This window comes from Podarcis filfolensis (genome assembly GCF_964270895.1).
Source record: "Podarcis filfolensis genome assembly, chromosome: 7".
NCBI classification, from domain to species: Eukaryota; Metazoa; Chordata; class Lepidosauria; order Squamata; family Lacertidae; genus Podarcis; species Podarcis filfolensis.
The window spans coordinates 35,181,152-35,195,983 of NC_139603.1; the positions used below are offsets into that span (position 1 = coordinate 35,181,152).

General features: G+C 40.4%; 1 protein-coding gene across 4 annotated transcripts in view; it reads right to left on the bottom strand.

The window, feature by feature from the left end:
* Positions 1–3,151: 3,151 nt before the first annotated feature.
* The window catches only part of NFATC1 (nuclear factor of activated T cells 1), a 131,696-nt gene continuing 120,015 nt past the window's right edge, over positions 3,152–14,832 (bottom strand). For all 4 annotated transcript variants that reach the window (XM_083624183.1, XM_083624181.1, XM_083624182.1 and 1 more), the window contains exon 10: positions 3,152–5,761. In XM_083624183.1, the coding sequence (XP_083480309.1) occupies positions 5,759–5,761 (3 nt within the window). In that variant the 3' untranslated portion in view covers positions 3,152–5,758. The remainder of the gene's footprint in view (positions 5,762–14,832) is intronic.

Here is a 14,832-nt window from a genome sequence, read left to right on the forward strand (position 1 = left end):
GGTCTTAAATCAATATCCACAGGAGCTCCTGCTGGCAGACCAGTCTCTCCAAACACTATTGCTTCTCCCTGCTTTCAATAGTCCCCTTTCAACAGCTACCCTACGACCAAGGAAATTATCGTGGTTATGACCTGATATCACATATGCTGTGAAGAGAAACCGGTTTACTTTGTACCCTGTATAGTGTTCTAGACAATGTTCTGTACCCCTTGACTATGTAAAATGGTATCTGCCTCATGCAGAATTCTGAAATTCTGGGCTCTACTTTAGGTCCCTTCTGAAATAACTTGACAGCTGCTCCTATATCTGTTATGGAGTTAACCATCGTCTGGCAAATAGTTGAGTTTTTTCCTCTGCTAAGAAAAAAATGCTGTCCAGAGCTGTTGTCACTTCTTGCACAATCTGCCTACAGTACAGGATAGTAAAAAATAATAATGCCCTGTTTTTGAACACTTACTGCTGGACAAATTCGTCTAATGTTGTGGGGGGGGTTTTCCTACAGCTTGTGCATACTGTCTGAAAGGGTGTGTCTTTTTGCTGTTTTCTTCCAGGCTTCAAATGCAGACGATAACAGAGAAGCATGGCTCTCTGGTAGGTATCCACCATGGAATTTAGCAGCATGCATCTTGCCTTTGCACTCTCAAGGAGTCACTGCTTTAAATGTGCCAATGTACATGCTGGCAATTTGCTGGGGGCGGGGGAATAATTTGCTATGAACTTACCACCACCCAAGTACAAATCCTGTATTAATCCAGTATGTTGTCCTATACAGTGGTACCTTGGGTTACAGATGCTTCAGGTTACAGACGCTTCAGGTTACAGACTCTGCTAACCCAGAAATAGTACCTCAGGTTAAGAACTTTGCTTCAGGATGAGAACAGAAATCATGCCGCGGCGGTGCAGTGGCAGCGGGAGGCCCCATTAGCTAAAGTGGGACCTCAGGTTAAGAACAGTTTCAGGTTAAGAATGGACCTCCAGAACGAATTAAGTTCTTAACCTGAGGTACCACTGTATAAGAATGACACTTGTAATTAAAGGGGAAAATCACTGATTTATACACATGAGCAGTGAATGGGAAAGGTTTCGGCATTGACTTGCATGCATTTTTTGTTTACAAATCTGTGCTCCTTAAAGCTGTCTCACACAAAACCAGACCAGAATAAATATCTTACAAAACGCAAGGGAAAGGAGAGACCAAAACAATGCCTGACTTGTTAAATAATTGCAAATCTGACCCTCCAGATGTTTCTGAACTACATGACCATGCTTGATGAGCATGAATGGAATTGTAGATCAGCAGCATCTGTAGGGCCAAAACTTCCCCACATCTGCAATTCAGCATTCCCATGTAGTTCAGATTTTGTTTAGACATTCACTTTGTTTTTAAGATACGTGCCTTTTCTCTTAAAAAAAAATAAAATCAATTAAAATAGGTACACAGGCAGGTATTAAGTGCTACATATGTGAACCATATACACTAAAATTTCTATTAATTTTGCTGTTTATTTTCCATAATCCTGAGTCACAGCTAGCATATATAACAAAAACTGAACTAACTGTAATTATATGACAACTTATATGCCTGTGGTGCTGTGTGGTTCTCCAAGGCCCTTTAACTGAGATCTTTCAAATGGAGTTTGAAACGGGACCACTGTGCATAGGAAATATCTATTCTGTCTTTGAGCTCCTTCCCTTTCCAAAAAGTTTTCTGGAGTTGCTGGGGATTGAACCTGGGATGGGCTGCATTCAAACAAAGTTATCCTGTTCATACAAGGGCTTTCCTTTTCATAATAGAACTTCCTCTCCATCCTCTGTCTCCCCAAATGTTCTGGAGGTTTGAAAGAACTCCCAGAACAGATAGTGGGCACAGGGGGGAAGAGAGAGGGGGTGCTCTGTTGTGCAAGCAGAAGTCCTTGCCTGAACAAGATGACTTCATTGGATACAACCCAATGTGTGAGCACAGACTAGCATCACCCCTGATGTAGCATGTAGGCTCGCCCCGGTTCCTAATGTAATGCAACATAGAAGACAGTGCACATACAACTGTACACACAACTTTCTCCCTACAGACATTAAAATATGAAGCATTCCTGCCTTGAACTGGGACTTAATTACCCTGGTAAAAACTGCTCCCATAAATATCAATCTGAAGAAACCATAGATGGGATGCAATATCAGGCATTCGTGTTGAGGGTGGGAGGCTACCTGGAAGCTAGAGTCAGGCAGGCTGAGGGCCAGACCTCTAGCACCCTTCTAGTGTCACCCAGTGGCGTAGCGTGGGGGGTGCAGGGGGGGCCGGCCGCACCGGCCGCAACATCTGGGGGTTAGGGCAAATCCACGGGTTAGGGGGCGCAAATCCACGGGTTAGGGGGCGCAAATCCACGGGTTAGGGGGCGCAAATTACTTGCCTTGCCCCGGGTGCTGACAACCCACGCTACGCCACTGGTGTCACCCGACCTCCAGAGACAGGATGCTGATGGGCTGTAGTATGACTGTAACTAGCCCTGCATTCTGAGCTATTACACACCACTCATACCATGTCATTCTGTAGCATGCATAGATAGACCAGGGCTCAGTAATTCTTTCTCTGGCAGAATACAGCATGTTGTTTCAAGTTCAAACTGTATGCCGGACTCTCATCCCTTGATCATCAGTTCCAGAGCCATGGTGGATTTGCTTCGTGACAACATGAATTTGTTCTAGTATAGCAGTGTGCCAGCTGATGTTACTCATTCCAGATAATTCCCAGTCTTACCATACAACCATTGATTATCAGGGTATGAGCCAGAAAGAACTTTGTGGATCAGGCAGTGACTGCTGATCATCAGTTGCAGGATATAAAGTCAGGAATGCCAGTTTGGGATGCTTCTCTCCATGAAAACACACACACAAAAACTAGCATATCCTGGAGATATCAGCCTGCTAGTTTTGTTCTTGGAATAATCTCTCCCTCCTTTCTTCACCTATGGGAGCATCAAAAAATGTGCTTCTTTGTTTGCACTGCTGTAACCCATTCTACATTTTTAAGATGTTCCCACCTTGTTCCCACCCCGTTCTGTTGCATATTGCTCATCTACCCTAAACCAACAGCATTTCTGCCAACAAATAAGCAAAAAACAAACCACAAAATGAATGTAAAATTCTTATCAGATACGGGTTTTTCATACCAGGTTTTTTATTATTATTATTCATGGATACATATACAAGAAATGCATAGTTTTTCAGAGCTAGGGTTGAATGTAACAAACTTCCAAGACAGCTCAAAAGAAATGAAACAAACAAACAATGACAAATAAGGGGTGTGACATACCGGGAACAATACATATGATTATCTTGCTAAAGTTATTGCAGAAATGCAAACATTGTGGTGCTTGTGTGGTCAGCACCTCGCCCAAGATATTTCTGTATCAGAGTCAAAAATCCTTTGGCCCGCCTGAAGGTTCCTCCACTTGCACTCTTCTGACATTTCAGGAAAATTGAGAGAAATGGACGTCTGAGAATTACACTGGAACTCCATGTCTTTCTTGGCAACTACGTGTTTTAAATGTAGAATACATGAAGAAAGAGCAATTGTTGGCAAGGGACGTCCAAAAATATGGTTTAATCTATGGAGTGCTGCTCCCGCACAAGTTTCTGTTGCAACAAATGGAAATTATACAGAAGCACTTCTTGATGAATGGTATAATTATGATATTGGAAGACTGAAAGTTGCCTGAAACGGAAGTGCCTGCAATATACAGAATATAGATGCTAACATATGACATTTTAAAGTGTATCATTTTATGAAAAATCCCCCTCCCGCAGGAGTCAAAAACAGTTGAACCAGTCTAGCTTTCTGTGGAAAGTTGTGCTTTGTTTGATGTATTTTCTAGCTACAAGTTTAGCTGAAAACTGTCAAAATTTATATGTATATATAATATGGCAGTCTAGGAGAAATGCATGCAACTACTACAAAGCTGAGTACAGGATAAATATCTCTTGCTAAGCAGTTGGGAAGTCACCCAATTAGAAGGACCAGTAACGTTATAATATTTACATACAGCCATATTATATTCTTATGTTTTCACAGTAATGTGCAAATGTTACAAATATGGCTTTTCATTTTTTTAAAAAAAGTAAGTAAGACATAATTGTACAGAGTAATATTTCTAAATGTTTAGGACTGTTTCACCTTTTTGTGAAACCTGTTGAGTTTGCTTTAACTGTACACTGCACTCAGTCACCACCTTAGTAACTGTGGAGTAGTTCACTCGTATTTCCTAAGGCACAATATTAATGTTAAATGCTTTAAAAATGGAGCCATGCTTTCTTTTTGTCTATGTGACATAATATGCCATTACTAGCTATACGGTAACAACATTATTGGTTGTACGAAATACCATGTCAAAGACTACATTACATGCTTAAGTTTCATATGTATTCTATAAACTTGAAGCTGCTCTGAAAACATACTATACAGCATTGCATATTAAAACGTTTGGTTTTTTGGTAATATTTGTTGTACACAAAGCAGAGAGTTATAAGGCTTCAGTGGAATAATTCTCTTATAATTGAACAAATATTTTACATTCTTTGAAAATGGTATTTACATTTGCTTTTAACTCATCTTTTGTCATTTGGTAATTAATACATGTTTCATATGCATCCTTCTGGACTGTCTAAAGTGCTTGCTTATCAGCTTGAGGAAAGAAAATGCATAATTGTCTTAAACATAACAAACCCACAACATAGTAATGGCAAGAGTATTTGCATGGGATCAGGACTGCATTCTCAGAAGCAGAAATTATTGCTGTATTCAAAGCCTCCACAAGGCATATATAATGCTAGTTTGTATGTATAAGCATACACATAAAACAGTTGAGGAAAAGATAGATATCCACGTTTTTGTCCATCAACCTTAATATTTTGTGCTGTTCAATTTTCTTGTGCTATGTCTAGAAATTGATTTAAGTCAAAGTATTAACATGCAGTCCTATGATACATGAGCAAAGACCTGCAATAGGCTGAAAAGTATAGAACTGAGATGACAATCTGGGTTTGTTTTTTAAAAAATGCATCAGGAATAAGGCAACAAGATGTAAATACAGTTCAAAAGTGAAGAAATCCAGGAATTCAGACACGTACTTTACTTTCCAGGGCTTGTAACTAACTAAATCATACTCAGGGTAGACCCACTAAAATCTTGTCTATCATCTGAATGGATCTGCTCTGAGTATGAATGAGCTGATACAACCCAACAGGGGGTTTTATACCCATACCAACAGACAGTTCCAACACACCCCAAGTTCCAATGTATGTTTGATGTTTGATGGTGACTGTGCCTAGAAATACTTTGGATGGCATATCCAAAGCTGCCAATACAGTGTCCTGATGTCAGAAGCTAACAAAATAAGGCACTTCCAGTAGAGCCCAAAGGAAAAGAAAGCCAGTTTTCAGTCAGTCACCAGTTGTGTCACATTTCCTTATTTCAACTTGCGAAACGCACCATTTCAGAGTTTGTGTCCTCCATTTCCCATGAGATGATTTTCTTGACAGAAGGTGTTTCCTTGGTTGAAGCCAGCCGATTAGTTTTATGTATAGATATACAGAGAAGAGGTAATTGTTCCAAACATTCCAGAAAGGGAAAGAGCAGAGCGGTACCAGGGAGGATCTTCCATTTATCTGAAGCCGATGTCTCAGCGGAGCTTAAAGCAGGATATTTAGACGGCCAGCTATGAATGGACGTTGGTGCTGGAGAGGTCGTTCCTTATTATTTCATTTACTGCAAGGAAGAAGAAAACAGAAGGAGAGAAGGGTTATTGCTCTATACACACTTCTGCCAAAAGTGACACTTAAAGGCACTTGAATTAGTGTTGCCTGTTTCTCTTTGGCCACGGATGCTAAGCATAAAATGCCAGTAAGTAGCCAATCAAACCAGGACAGGACCTCAAGAGCAAAAGGAGCTCATAATCCTAAAGGAAACTCATGCGGGGCTCCCAGGTTCCCATTAGAAAGGAGCACCTGGGGCCTTGTTGTATTGCATCACTCATATTCCATCCCTGCAATTTAGTTTTACACACACACACACACACACACACACACACACACACACACGCACACACACAAAACCCAGTTGGGTTGTCTTTGAAGGGGAAAGGGACAAAGAAGAGGAAGTCCATAGAAGAACTGATCCATGGCACATAAGCTGACCTGAGCTTGCAAGCATAACCCACAAAACAGCAGGGGGCTGACCTGAATGCTTGAAAATGGCTATGACTCAGTTGGATAGGGGTTCCGTATGCTGAAGTTTCCACAGTGGGAAAGAGAGTTGATGAAAGAAATAAGGAACCTAAATTGGTGTTTTTGCTCGCTCGCAGCCGATAGTGGTGAAACAGATAAATCAACATGTCTTCCTCAACAGTGGAAAGCACACAAATGTGTGTGTTTTGGTTTGTTAAAACAAAACAAAACACACAACCCCATATTCGCCTTCAGAAAACTTCTGAGGACAAGGCAGCAAGCCATAGCAGGCATTTAAAGAAATAAGTTGACAGGGTCTATAATCTAAGCATTAACCTGCGGGATGAAGAGAGTAGTGCAATGTTTTCGTTACTCGTGGTTATTATTTTTTCATTCCCTTCACCCCCTGCTCGACTTTGGAGCTGTGCAGTTTCTCACACTCCGGCTATGTCCATTTATCGCTTGTGATTTTTGGCAGATGGGCAGGAAATGACTGAACCTGGCAGAGCATATCAACAGTGAGCTGCACAACATCCCTTCTATTTCCACCTCTCCTCCCTGTGGTCCCTGCCACTGCTTGATTTACATTAAGATAGACAAAATGTCATCAGGAAGGCTGTCACCACTTTGGAGCTTTCCTAACATCACAGCGAAGGGGAAACACATGCCCACGTCATGGAATTAGCCTGGAAAAGCCCACATTTCCCTTTGCTTGTGGGCTGTTGATCCTTTCTGCTTGGATAATTCCATTTGTTTGTGCAAGAAAAGACCATGCTGATCAAAAACAAAACTTCCTGTAGCTGTGCGCAGATTATTATTATTTTTTAAAAGTTTTAAAAAGATGAGTTTGGGGTTTTTTAAAAAAGTATTTCATTGCTATGGCACATTTTAGAGAGAGAAAGCAACTTAAATTGGGTTCCAGTGTGGCATAAGAGAAACTTCGTACATCTAAATGCCAGTTTTCCTTAGGAAAACCTGTGTAAGGTATTGGGGCCCTTGAGCACCAGAGGTCAGCTACCTTATTACTTTTGGCACCAAGGCAGCTCACGGGCTGAAAGGCTTACTGAACTGATCTTTCCTGTGCAGCAGCACCACAAACGTAATGGCCAGAGAAGGTATTGCAGCTTGCCAACCCAGCTGGGTCAGGTGACCTGATCAACCAATGGGGGCCTGATTGGCTCTGTATGACTTTTGCTCTAGCTTTGCTTTCTCAGTGTGATCAGCTTGTTGCTTGCCTTGCCTGCTTGTCTGATCAGTTTGCAACACTACCTGCCTTGCCTAATCATACCAAGAAGAACGCTTTGGTGAACAACCATGGAAAGTAAGTGATGTGGGACACTGTACTGCACTAATGGAAAGTGCCATGAGTGGTTCCTGACATCAAATCTTCTGAGAAGATGCTACAATCGGGGGCGACACACGGCCGGCCAATCATCAGCAAATATTTGAGCCTGTGCACCTTGGGCATTCTGACAGAACATTTGATTTTGGACTTGCTTTGAAATTCTATTGACACAGCACTTTTAAGCACCATTGTGGTTAGGAAACAGTTCCTTTGAGTCACTGCTCCTCAAGTAACCTCAGAAGTCCCGGGGCATGTGGAAGACTATGCAGCTTAAATCTACCACACACTGGTGTTTTGAGGACCATAGCTTGGTGGAAGAACATCTACTTTGCATGAAGGTCTCAGGTTCAATCCCCAGTGTCTCCAGTTAGAGTTGGGCACAACTGTTGCCTGAAACCCTGGAGAGCTGCTGCCAATCCATGTAGACAACAATGAGTAATATGGACCAAGGCAGTTTTGTATAAGGCAGCTTGCTGTTTCCAGAAACTGGAGCAATGGTAGGCTTCTTCCATATGGAGCAGGAATTGCCATGTCCATGAGAAGAAGCCCTTAATTCTATGTCCGTACTTGAGGACTCCTTCTCAGAAGCCTGACTTCTGGATCTCAAGGGGCCCTACTGATTGGCTGTCATTGAGAATATGTCATGAATATACTACTGTTACTTTAAATACCCACCAACATCTGTTTGAAAACAAAAAGTAGAGTGGATTTGCTCATGGGTTGGATTCCCTTTATTAGTGCACTTGAAGTTGAAAACAAACCCTGTTAAGCCAGATGGGGAGTAGGGGAGGGAATCCAGTTTGTTTATTTCATTAGGGTCTACAGCTAAATGTTGTATTTGATGTTTGCCATGGCATACTAATACTTCTTTTAAATAAGCAAAACCTGTGATCTTGCAATGGGGCAATGGGCACAGCAACAGAGCTGGAGAAAAGCTATTTCAAATACCTCTGAGCATGAAAAGTTACTCTTTCATCCAAACAGAAAGCACAATCAGTAAGCAGACAGTTTGGGGTCTATTCTCTAGCAACTGCCTGAAAATGTAGTCAATTTTAAAACTGTAGCCCAATTGATGTTTCAGCTGTTTTACAGCAAACACATTTTAGATAGCTTAATGTGTAATCCTTTCTTTTATGAACTATCGTATTTCGGGAATGAAAATGTGGTTCGGTCACTAAGTGATGTCATTCACATATATATATCTAGAAGCAAACAGGATAACTAATGGTTTGTTTTATTCTTTATTTTCATTTTTCAAGAAAGCTTGAACATTGTGTCCCAATGTCAACAGATGCAGGGATCCGTTCATAATTTAAAAAGATTTAACAAACACCTCTTTCCACTTGCACAGAACCCTTACAGAAGCCTTACATTAGTGGCTTTTCTATAAACCAATCTGGTTATTACATCTCTTTAAGACTGGGCTTCTCATCTTAACACTCGTTTTGCACGTGAGGTAACTTAGGGACACAGGCAGATAGCTGGCATGCTAAAAATCATACAAGTCAGTTTGTGGTCAAACTGAAATTCAAGACATAAACTTCTGTCTAAGATTATACTGTTCTTGGAGATGAGCAGAATCCTTCCTATACTAACCATTCGCACAGCATTTTAAAAATATGTGAGGTTTTTTGCGAGCTTGCCAATTACACCTACAGTTTCCCAACAAGCTCTCTGCTTAAAAAAATTGTCAGAGTGAAAGTTTCCATGTCATCCTCACTTTCCCACTAGCACCCTCTCTCTTAAAAAAAAGAATCCAAAATAGATTTAAGAAAGGCAGGTTTGTCATGTGACTACGCTACCTGTCAAGGAACCTGAAAAATAAAATTTTCTGTCGTTAAACCCATCAGATGTTGCAGCAACAGGATGTGGCAAGACTGTGGTTTAATAAGGAGGTTTTTCTTCTGAATTTAACTTTAAAATGACCTTGCCATGGAAAAGTTTGCTTCAGAGTAAACAAAATAGCATAACTGATAACAATAGTTTTATTTATTTCTTTTAGAGGCAACTATATTTCATCACATTAACATACAAAGTTTAAATGCTTTTGCCTACAAGGCAAACTCTTCTGAAGTTCCTCTACCCTCCCCCCAATATTAAATTGGGTGCTCTTAGAATCACAAAGTAACCTTTGCTATAAAATAATGATCTATAGATGTAATCCTAGTCCTATCAAAGCTACTATGAAAAGCCAGAGCACAGACTGTTTTAGCCAGAGATAAAAGCTTTCTTAAGGCTTATGACAATGAAAACAAATGGGAGATAATTGGCAAAAGAGAAAAGAATGAAATATTATTATTATTATTATTATTATTATTATTATTATTATTATTCCCTTCCTCCCAAAGGAGCCATGGGTGGCAAACACAAAGAGTTAAAACAATACAATTAAAAATAAAATCTTTTGTTTTCAGTACAAAATGTGTCGTATCATATTAATGAGATGATACAAGAGTAGACCACAGACTACAGCACAAATGCTTTGGTGCATAGAAGAATGCAAGTTCAGATCTGCTATGACTTTACAACGATATACATCATTTGCAAATGCAAGTTAAAGAACAGAGACTGTTAAACAGCAGAGGAGATAAGAATTTAAAGCATGGGCTGCAGAATGCTGAATCTGCAGTTTAATGACCCAAGATTATTCTTATTGAAAAGTGAGTTTTTGAGCTTGCTTTTTTTTAAAAAAAAAAAAGAATAAAGCAATGTTTAAATTAGCAAGACACTGCACCATATTCCACCTAAGAATATCACTGTGCAGCAGAGTGAATTCAGAAAGTATATTTACAGTGGAATCCTATATACAGTACATCTTCTCAAAAGTAAGTCCCATCGAGCTCAATGGGACTAACTCCCAATTAAGTGTGTATAGGATTGTCCTCTTAAGAGTCTACAACTTTCTGCTTGCACCTGAAGCACAAGAACAACTGGTGTGAGAAACATTCACCTGATTGCTTAGAGAATACCACCGAAGAACATAGAGACATGTGCCCAGCCCCAAAGCTAAGCGGTGTATTCCAGGAAGATATGCAATTGTTAAGTTACCCATAATGGAGACAGAATGTGAGCAGATTCTGCAGCTGCAGCAGAGTTGTGCTAAACTGAACAACATCCTCAGGTCAGCCTCACACTGTAACATTTAGGACATCTTACCTTGGGAGAGAGTAGCAATGAAATTGTGTGTATCTCTGTCCCTAGCGTTTGTGAGGAATGTAGACAGGGTGACTCCTTGTCTCCATCCAATGTCTGAAACCCTGAAGAGCTGTTGCAAGTCAGTGTAGTCAGTGTGGAGGTAGGTGGACCAACGGACTGACTGAGCATAAGGTAGATTACGTTATGTGTTCCTATGAGATGAGGTTTCTTAAAACCCTCACCCTTGAGCAGGGCTACACTTTCTTACTGGCCTTGATTTGGGGGCTCTAACAGATACCTCATCAGGTGAAGCTTTTACTGGCATGGAGATAAATAACGTGAAACACTTCATGTGCTTTCTGTGTGTTGGGGTCAAATGAGATGTGATCCTAAAAGTACCACCAGCATCTATGTCAGGTTCTTATTTTTTATATATATAAAATAAAATGATCATTGGTGCACTAGGAGGGCTAGCCATGATCATCCCGAAAACTGTCCCTGTGCTATTCTGGGTGGTTGCAGCCTAAGTCTGCCCCACACCAGTTTTGTTGAACTACAAAACTTGTGGTCCCCCAAAGTCTGATGATACCTCTCTCTTATGTGTGGGTGTTGCCAGTTTGACTACATAAGGATTGGCCCTTACCCCCCAAATACTGCTAACAGAGGAATGAAGGACTATGTAGAGGTGCATTTACACAGGTCTCTATAGGCCTTTGCAGTGCTTTTTTCTGGTATATTTAAATACCTTTTTCATTTCATTATAGATCATTTCCCAGAAAGCCTTAATTCTTGGGCACGTCCACCAAAGGTGAAAGAATGTACCTTCAGTTACTTTACATTTCCAACATTTATTATCGGGCAAGTGATATATTTTTGCAAGCTTGACTGGGGTCATGTACCACCTGTATATCATTTTCATAATATTCTCTCTTAAGGCATTACATGCCGTAAATTTCATACCGGTGGTCCACAACTGTTCCCAGTCAGCAAACATAATGTTATGTCCAACATCTTGTGCCCATTTAATCATAGCAGATTTCACCGTTTCATCCTGAGTATTCCATTTCAACAGCAAGTTATACATCCTTGACAAAATCTTAGTTTTGGGTTCTAACAGTTCTGTTTCTAATTTTGATTTTTCCACCTGGAAGCCAATTTTCTTGTCCAAATTATATGCCTCCATTATCTGATAATAATGAAGCCAATCTCGCACTTTATTTTTTAGTTTCTCAAAACTCTGCAGTTTTAGTCTATCTCCCTCTTGTTCCAAAATTTCCCAATATTTCGGCCACTTGGCCTCCATATTGAGCTTTTTCTGGGCTTTTGCTTCCATTGGTGACAGCCACCTTGGTGTTTTGTTTTCCAATAAATCCTTATATCTTATCCAAACATTGAACAAAGCTTTCCTGACAATATGGTTCTTAAATGCTTTATGTGCTTTAACCTTGTCGTACCACAAATATGCATGCCACCCGAAAACATTGTTAAAACCTTCTAAATCCAAAATGTCAGTGCTTTTTTCTGGGGCGGGGACCACGTACCCCTAAACATTTTGTGAATCTAAGTTTGGCCTCATTGAGGGGCAGTATTTCAATATGAGGAGGAAAATGAGAGTACCCCTAAACATTTTTTTAAAAGAAAAGAAGCACTGAGCCTTTGAAGCTGGACTCTTCTTCACAATTTAGATCATGTATAGCCAATGTAGAGCCCTACAGATTTTGCTGGATTCCACCTCTCATTAGCCCCAGACTGCATGGCCAATAGTCAGGGAAGACGGGAACTGGCATACAACAATATCAGAAAGGCACCAAGTTGGCTTCCTCCATCAGATAATTGGTGGCCAGGAATTCCCCATCATTCCAGGAATGTAGAGATGACAGTAGAGAAATGGAGCATGCTTAGTTGCTACCATTTTTGCATTTTGCTCATAATTTTGTGAGACCCAGTGCTCCAGAAACACATAAAACACAGCATTGGCTTTTACTTGTGCCTGACTTTTTGAAAACTTGGGTTCCATTTCAGGTGGAGCTAACTTACAGTAAAATGCTTAATTTCTGTGAATCCTGGGATGGAAGATAAACTTGTCATCCTTGAATGTATTTCATGAAAAGTAATTATTTGGCTTCCTCTCTTAACAATGGTCCTTAATGTATGGAATTATGCCAATACAACATCTGACTATACGTGTAGGACACTGTTTGATCCTTCTCAGAGCTGAATGCCCTTGGTTTCCATTGAATTCAGAATAAATTGTAAGTTCCTTCCCAGAGAATAAAATGCCCGCTGCTTTTTACAATATTGAATACATGGCCAACTCTCAAACAAATAATAAAAATGACAGCAATGGAGCAGATGAACATTTGTGCCAATAAAGCGAAAGAATTCTGCCCAGTGGGCTATATATTTTTATTTAATACAAGTTGCTTGGGTCATTTACAATGTCTGTCTATAGTTTTCTCCTTTCCTTTCTTTTCCTGAGGAATTATGCCTAGTCTTATCAAGAAAAAAACTGACAAATAAATGACATGAGCTGTAACGTTATAATATGAGGGACCTTGACTGCACTGTAACAGAGGCATAATGATGCAAAACAAGGCAGATAAGAGAGTCATAATGGTAGCCAACCAGTAGACTCTTCAGGGGGGAAAACCCCAACAAAATGCAACCCAACTTTATTTTAAGTAGTCCTATTCAGGTCCTCTTATTATAAGTTGGTATTATTTCCTGTGCTACAGCTCAATGTGGGAGCACATCGTTAATGATGTGTGAGAAGTCATCCTGCTCCTCTGGGCTGATTCACGCTTGCGTTTACATCAATTGGTATCCTGTAACTTGAAGACTTGCTGCCGAAGGTGTCAGCTGCCTCTGTTGAAAAGGACTTGTGGTTGAGGCGATGCATGATGCAAGCCCTGTCTACGCCTGAGGTGTTCGATTTATTTTAAACATGCAAATCACCTCAGTGAGTAAGGGATATGTGACTCTGAACTCCTCCCAAGGGACCTTGTGCTGTGTGTGAGAGAGAGTCTGCAAAAGGCAGCACCCCTTTTAACTTGTTAGCTTTCTCACAGCCTGTGGAACAATGTGGGGACAGATGAAAGTTCTTCTAAGAACGAGCTTAGAAGTCATCATCATGATAATTATTTATTAAATTTTCCATACTGCCCTTCATCCAAGGATCACAGGGCAGTTTAAAACAAAACAACACAAAAATGCACAACACAGTAACAAACAAAAATAATAACACTCCCCGCCCCCTGCCCAGTTTTAAATGCCATAGATTGTGTAACTAGCCAAAGGCCTGGGAGAATAGGAATGTTTTTGCCTGGTGCCTAAAGATATGTAATGAAAGTACCAGGCGAACCTCCTCGGGGAGAGCATTCCACAAGCTGGGAGCCACCACAGAAAAGGCTCGTTCTTGTACTGCTGACCATTCATGGAGGAGGCAAACAAAGAAGGGCCTCAGAGGATGGTCACAGGATCCGGGTTGGTTCAGGGTCCTCATCAATAAAATTGGAATTATACTTTAGTGATGTTGTGGGAGTCAAAATAAGCCTTTGTTACTCACACCTTTACTTTAGAGAGGGTTATACAAAAAGATGGGCACAAGAGCACACTGCTTTGCTATATAACCGAAGGTCTGAGTTAAATCTGCCTATAGTCAAAAGAGTTTTGATTTGTCTATTTATTGTTTCAATCTTTCCTTGGCCCCCAATGATGTTTTGCAGAACTCAGTCTGAATGGATGGATGTCAAAGGTAGGAGGGACCCAATAAATTTGCATTTAAATTTAGACAGATTATGTGTGTGTATACTATATAGACTTCCCCCCCAGCAGCCAACTAGTAAAAGCTTTGAGTTTCTAGAATAGGTCACATTAACTTTGTATCGTACCATTATCGTACAAGGATATTTGTCTCAGATTTGAAAAGATCTATTGGCCTAGCTGCATCCTTTTGCACCGATACTCATTCCTGATCAAATGGACCTCGCTTTTCTCTGCCCATTCTCTCCTCGCTCCCCCCTTCCATTTATATTTTCGCTTGAAGATGCTCCTCTTTGCCTTCTCCTTTTGGCCACTGTGTATATATATATATATATATGTATATGTGTATATATATATATATATATGTGTGT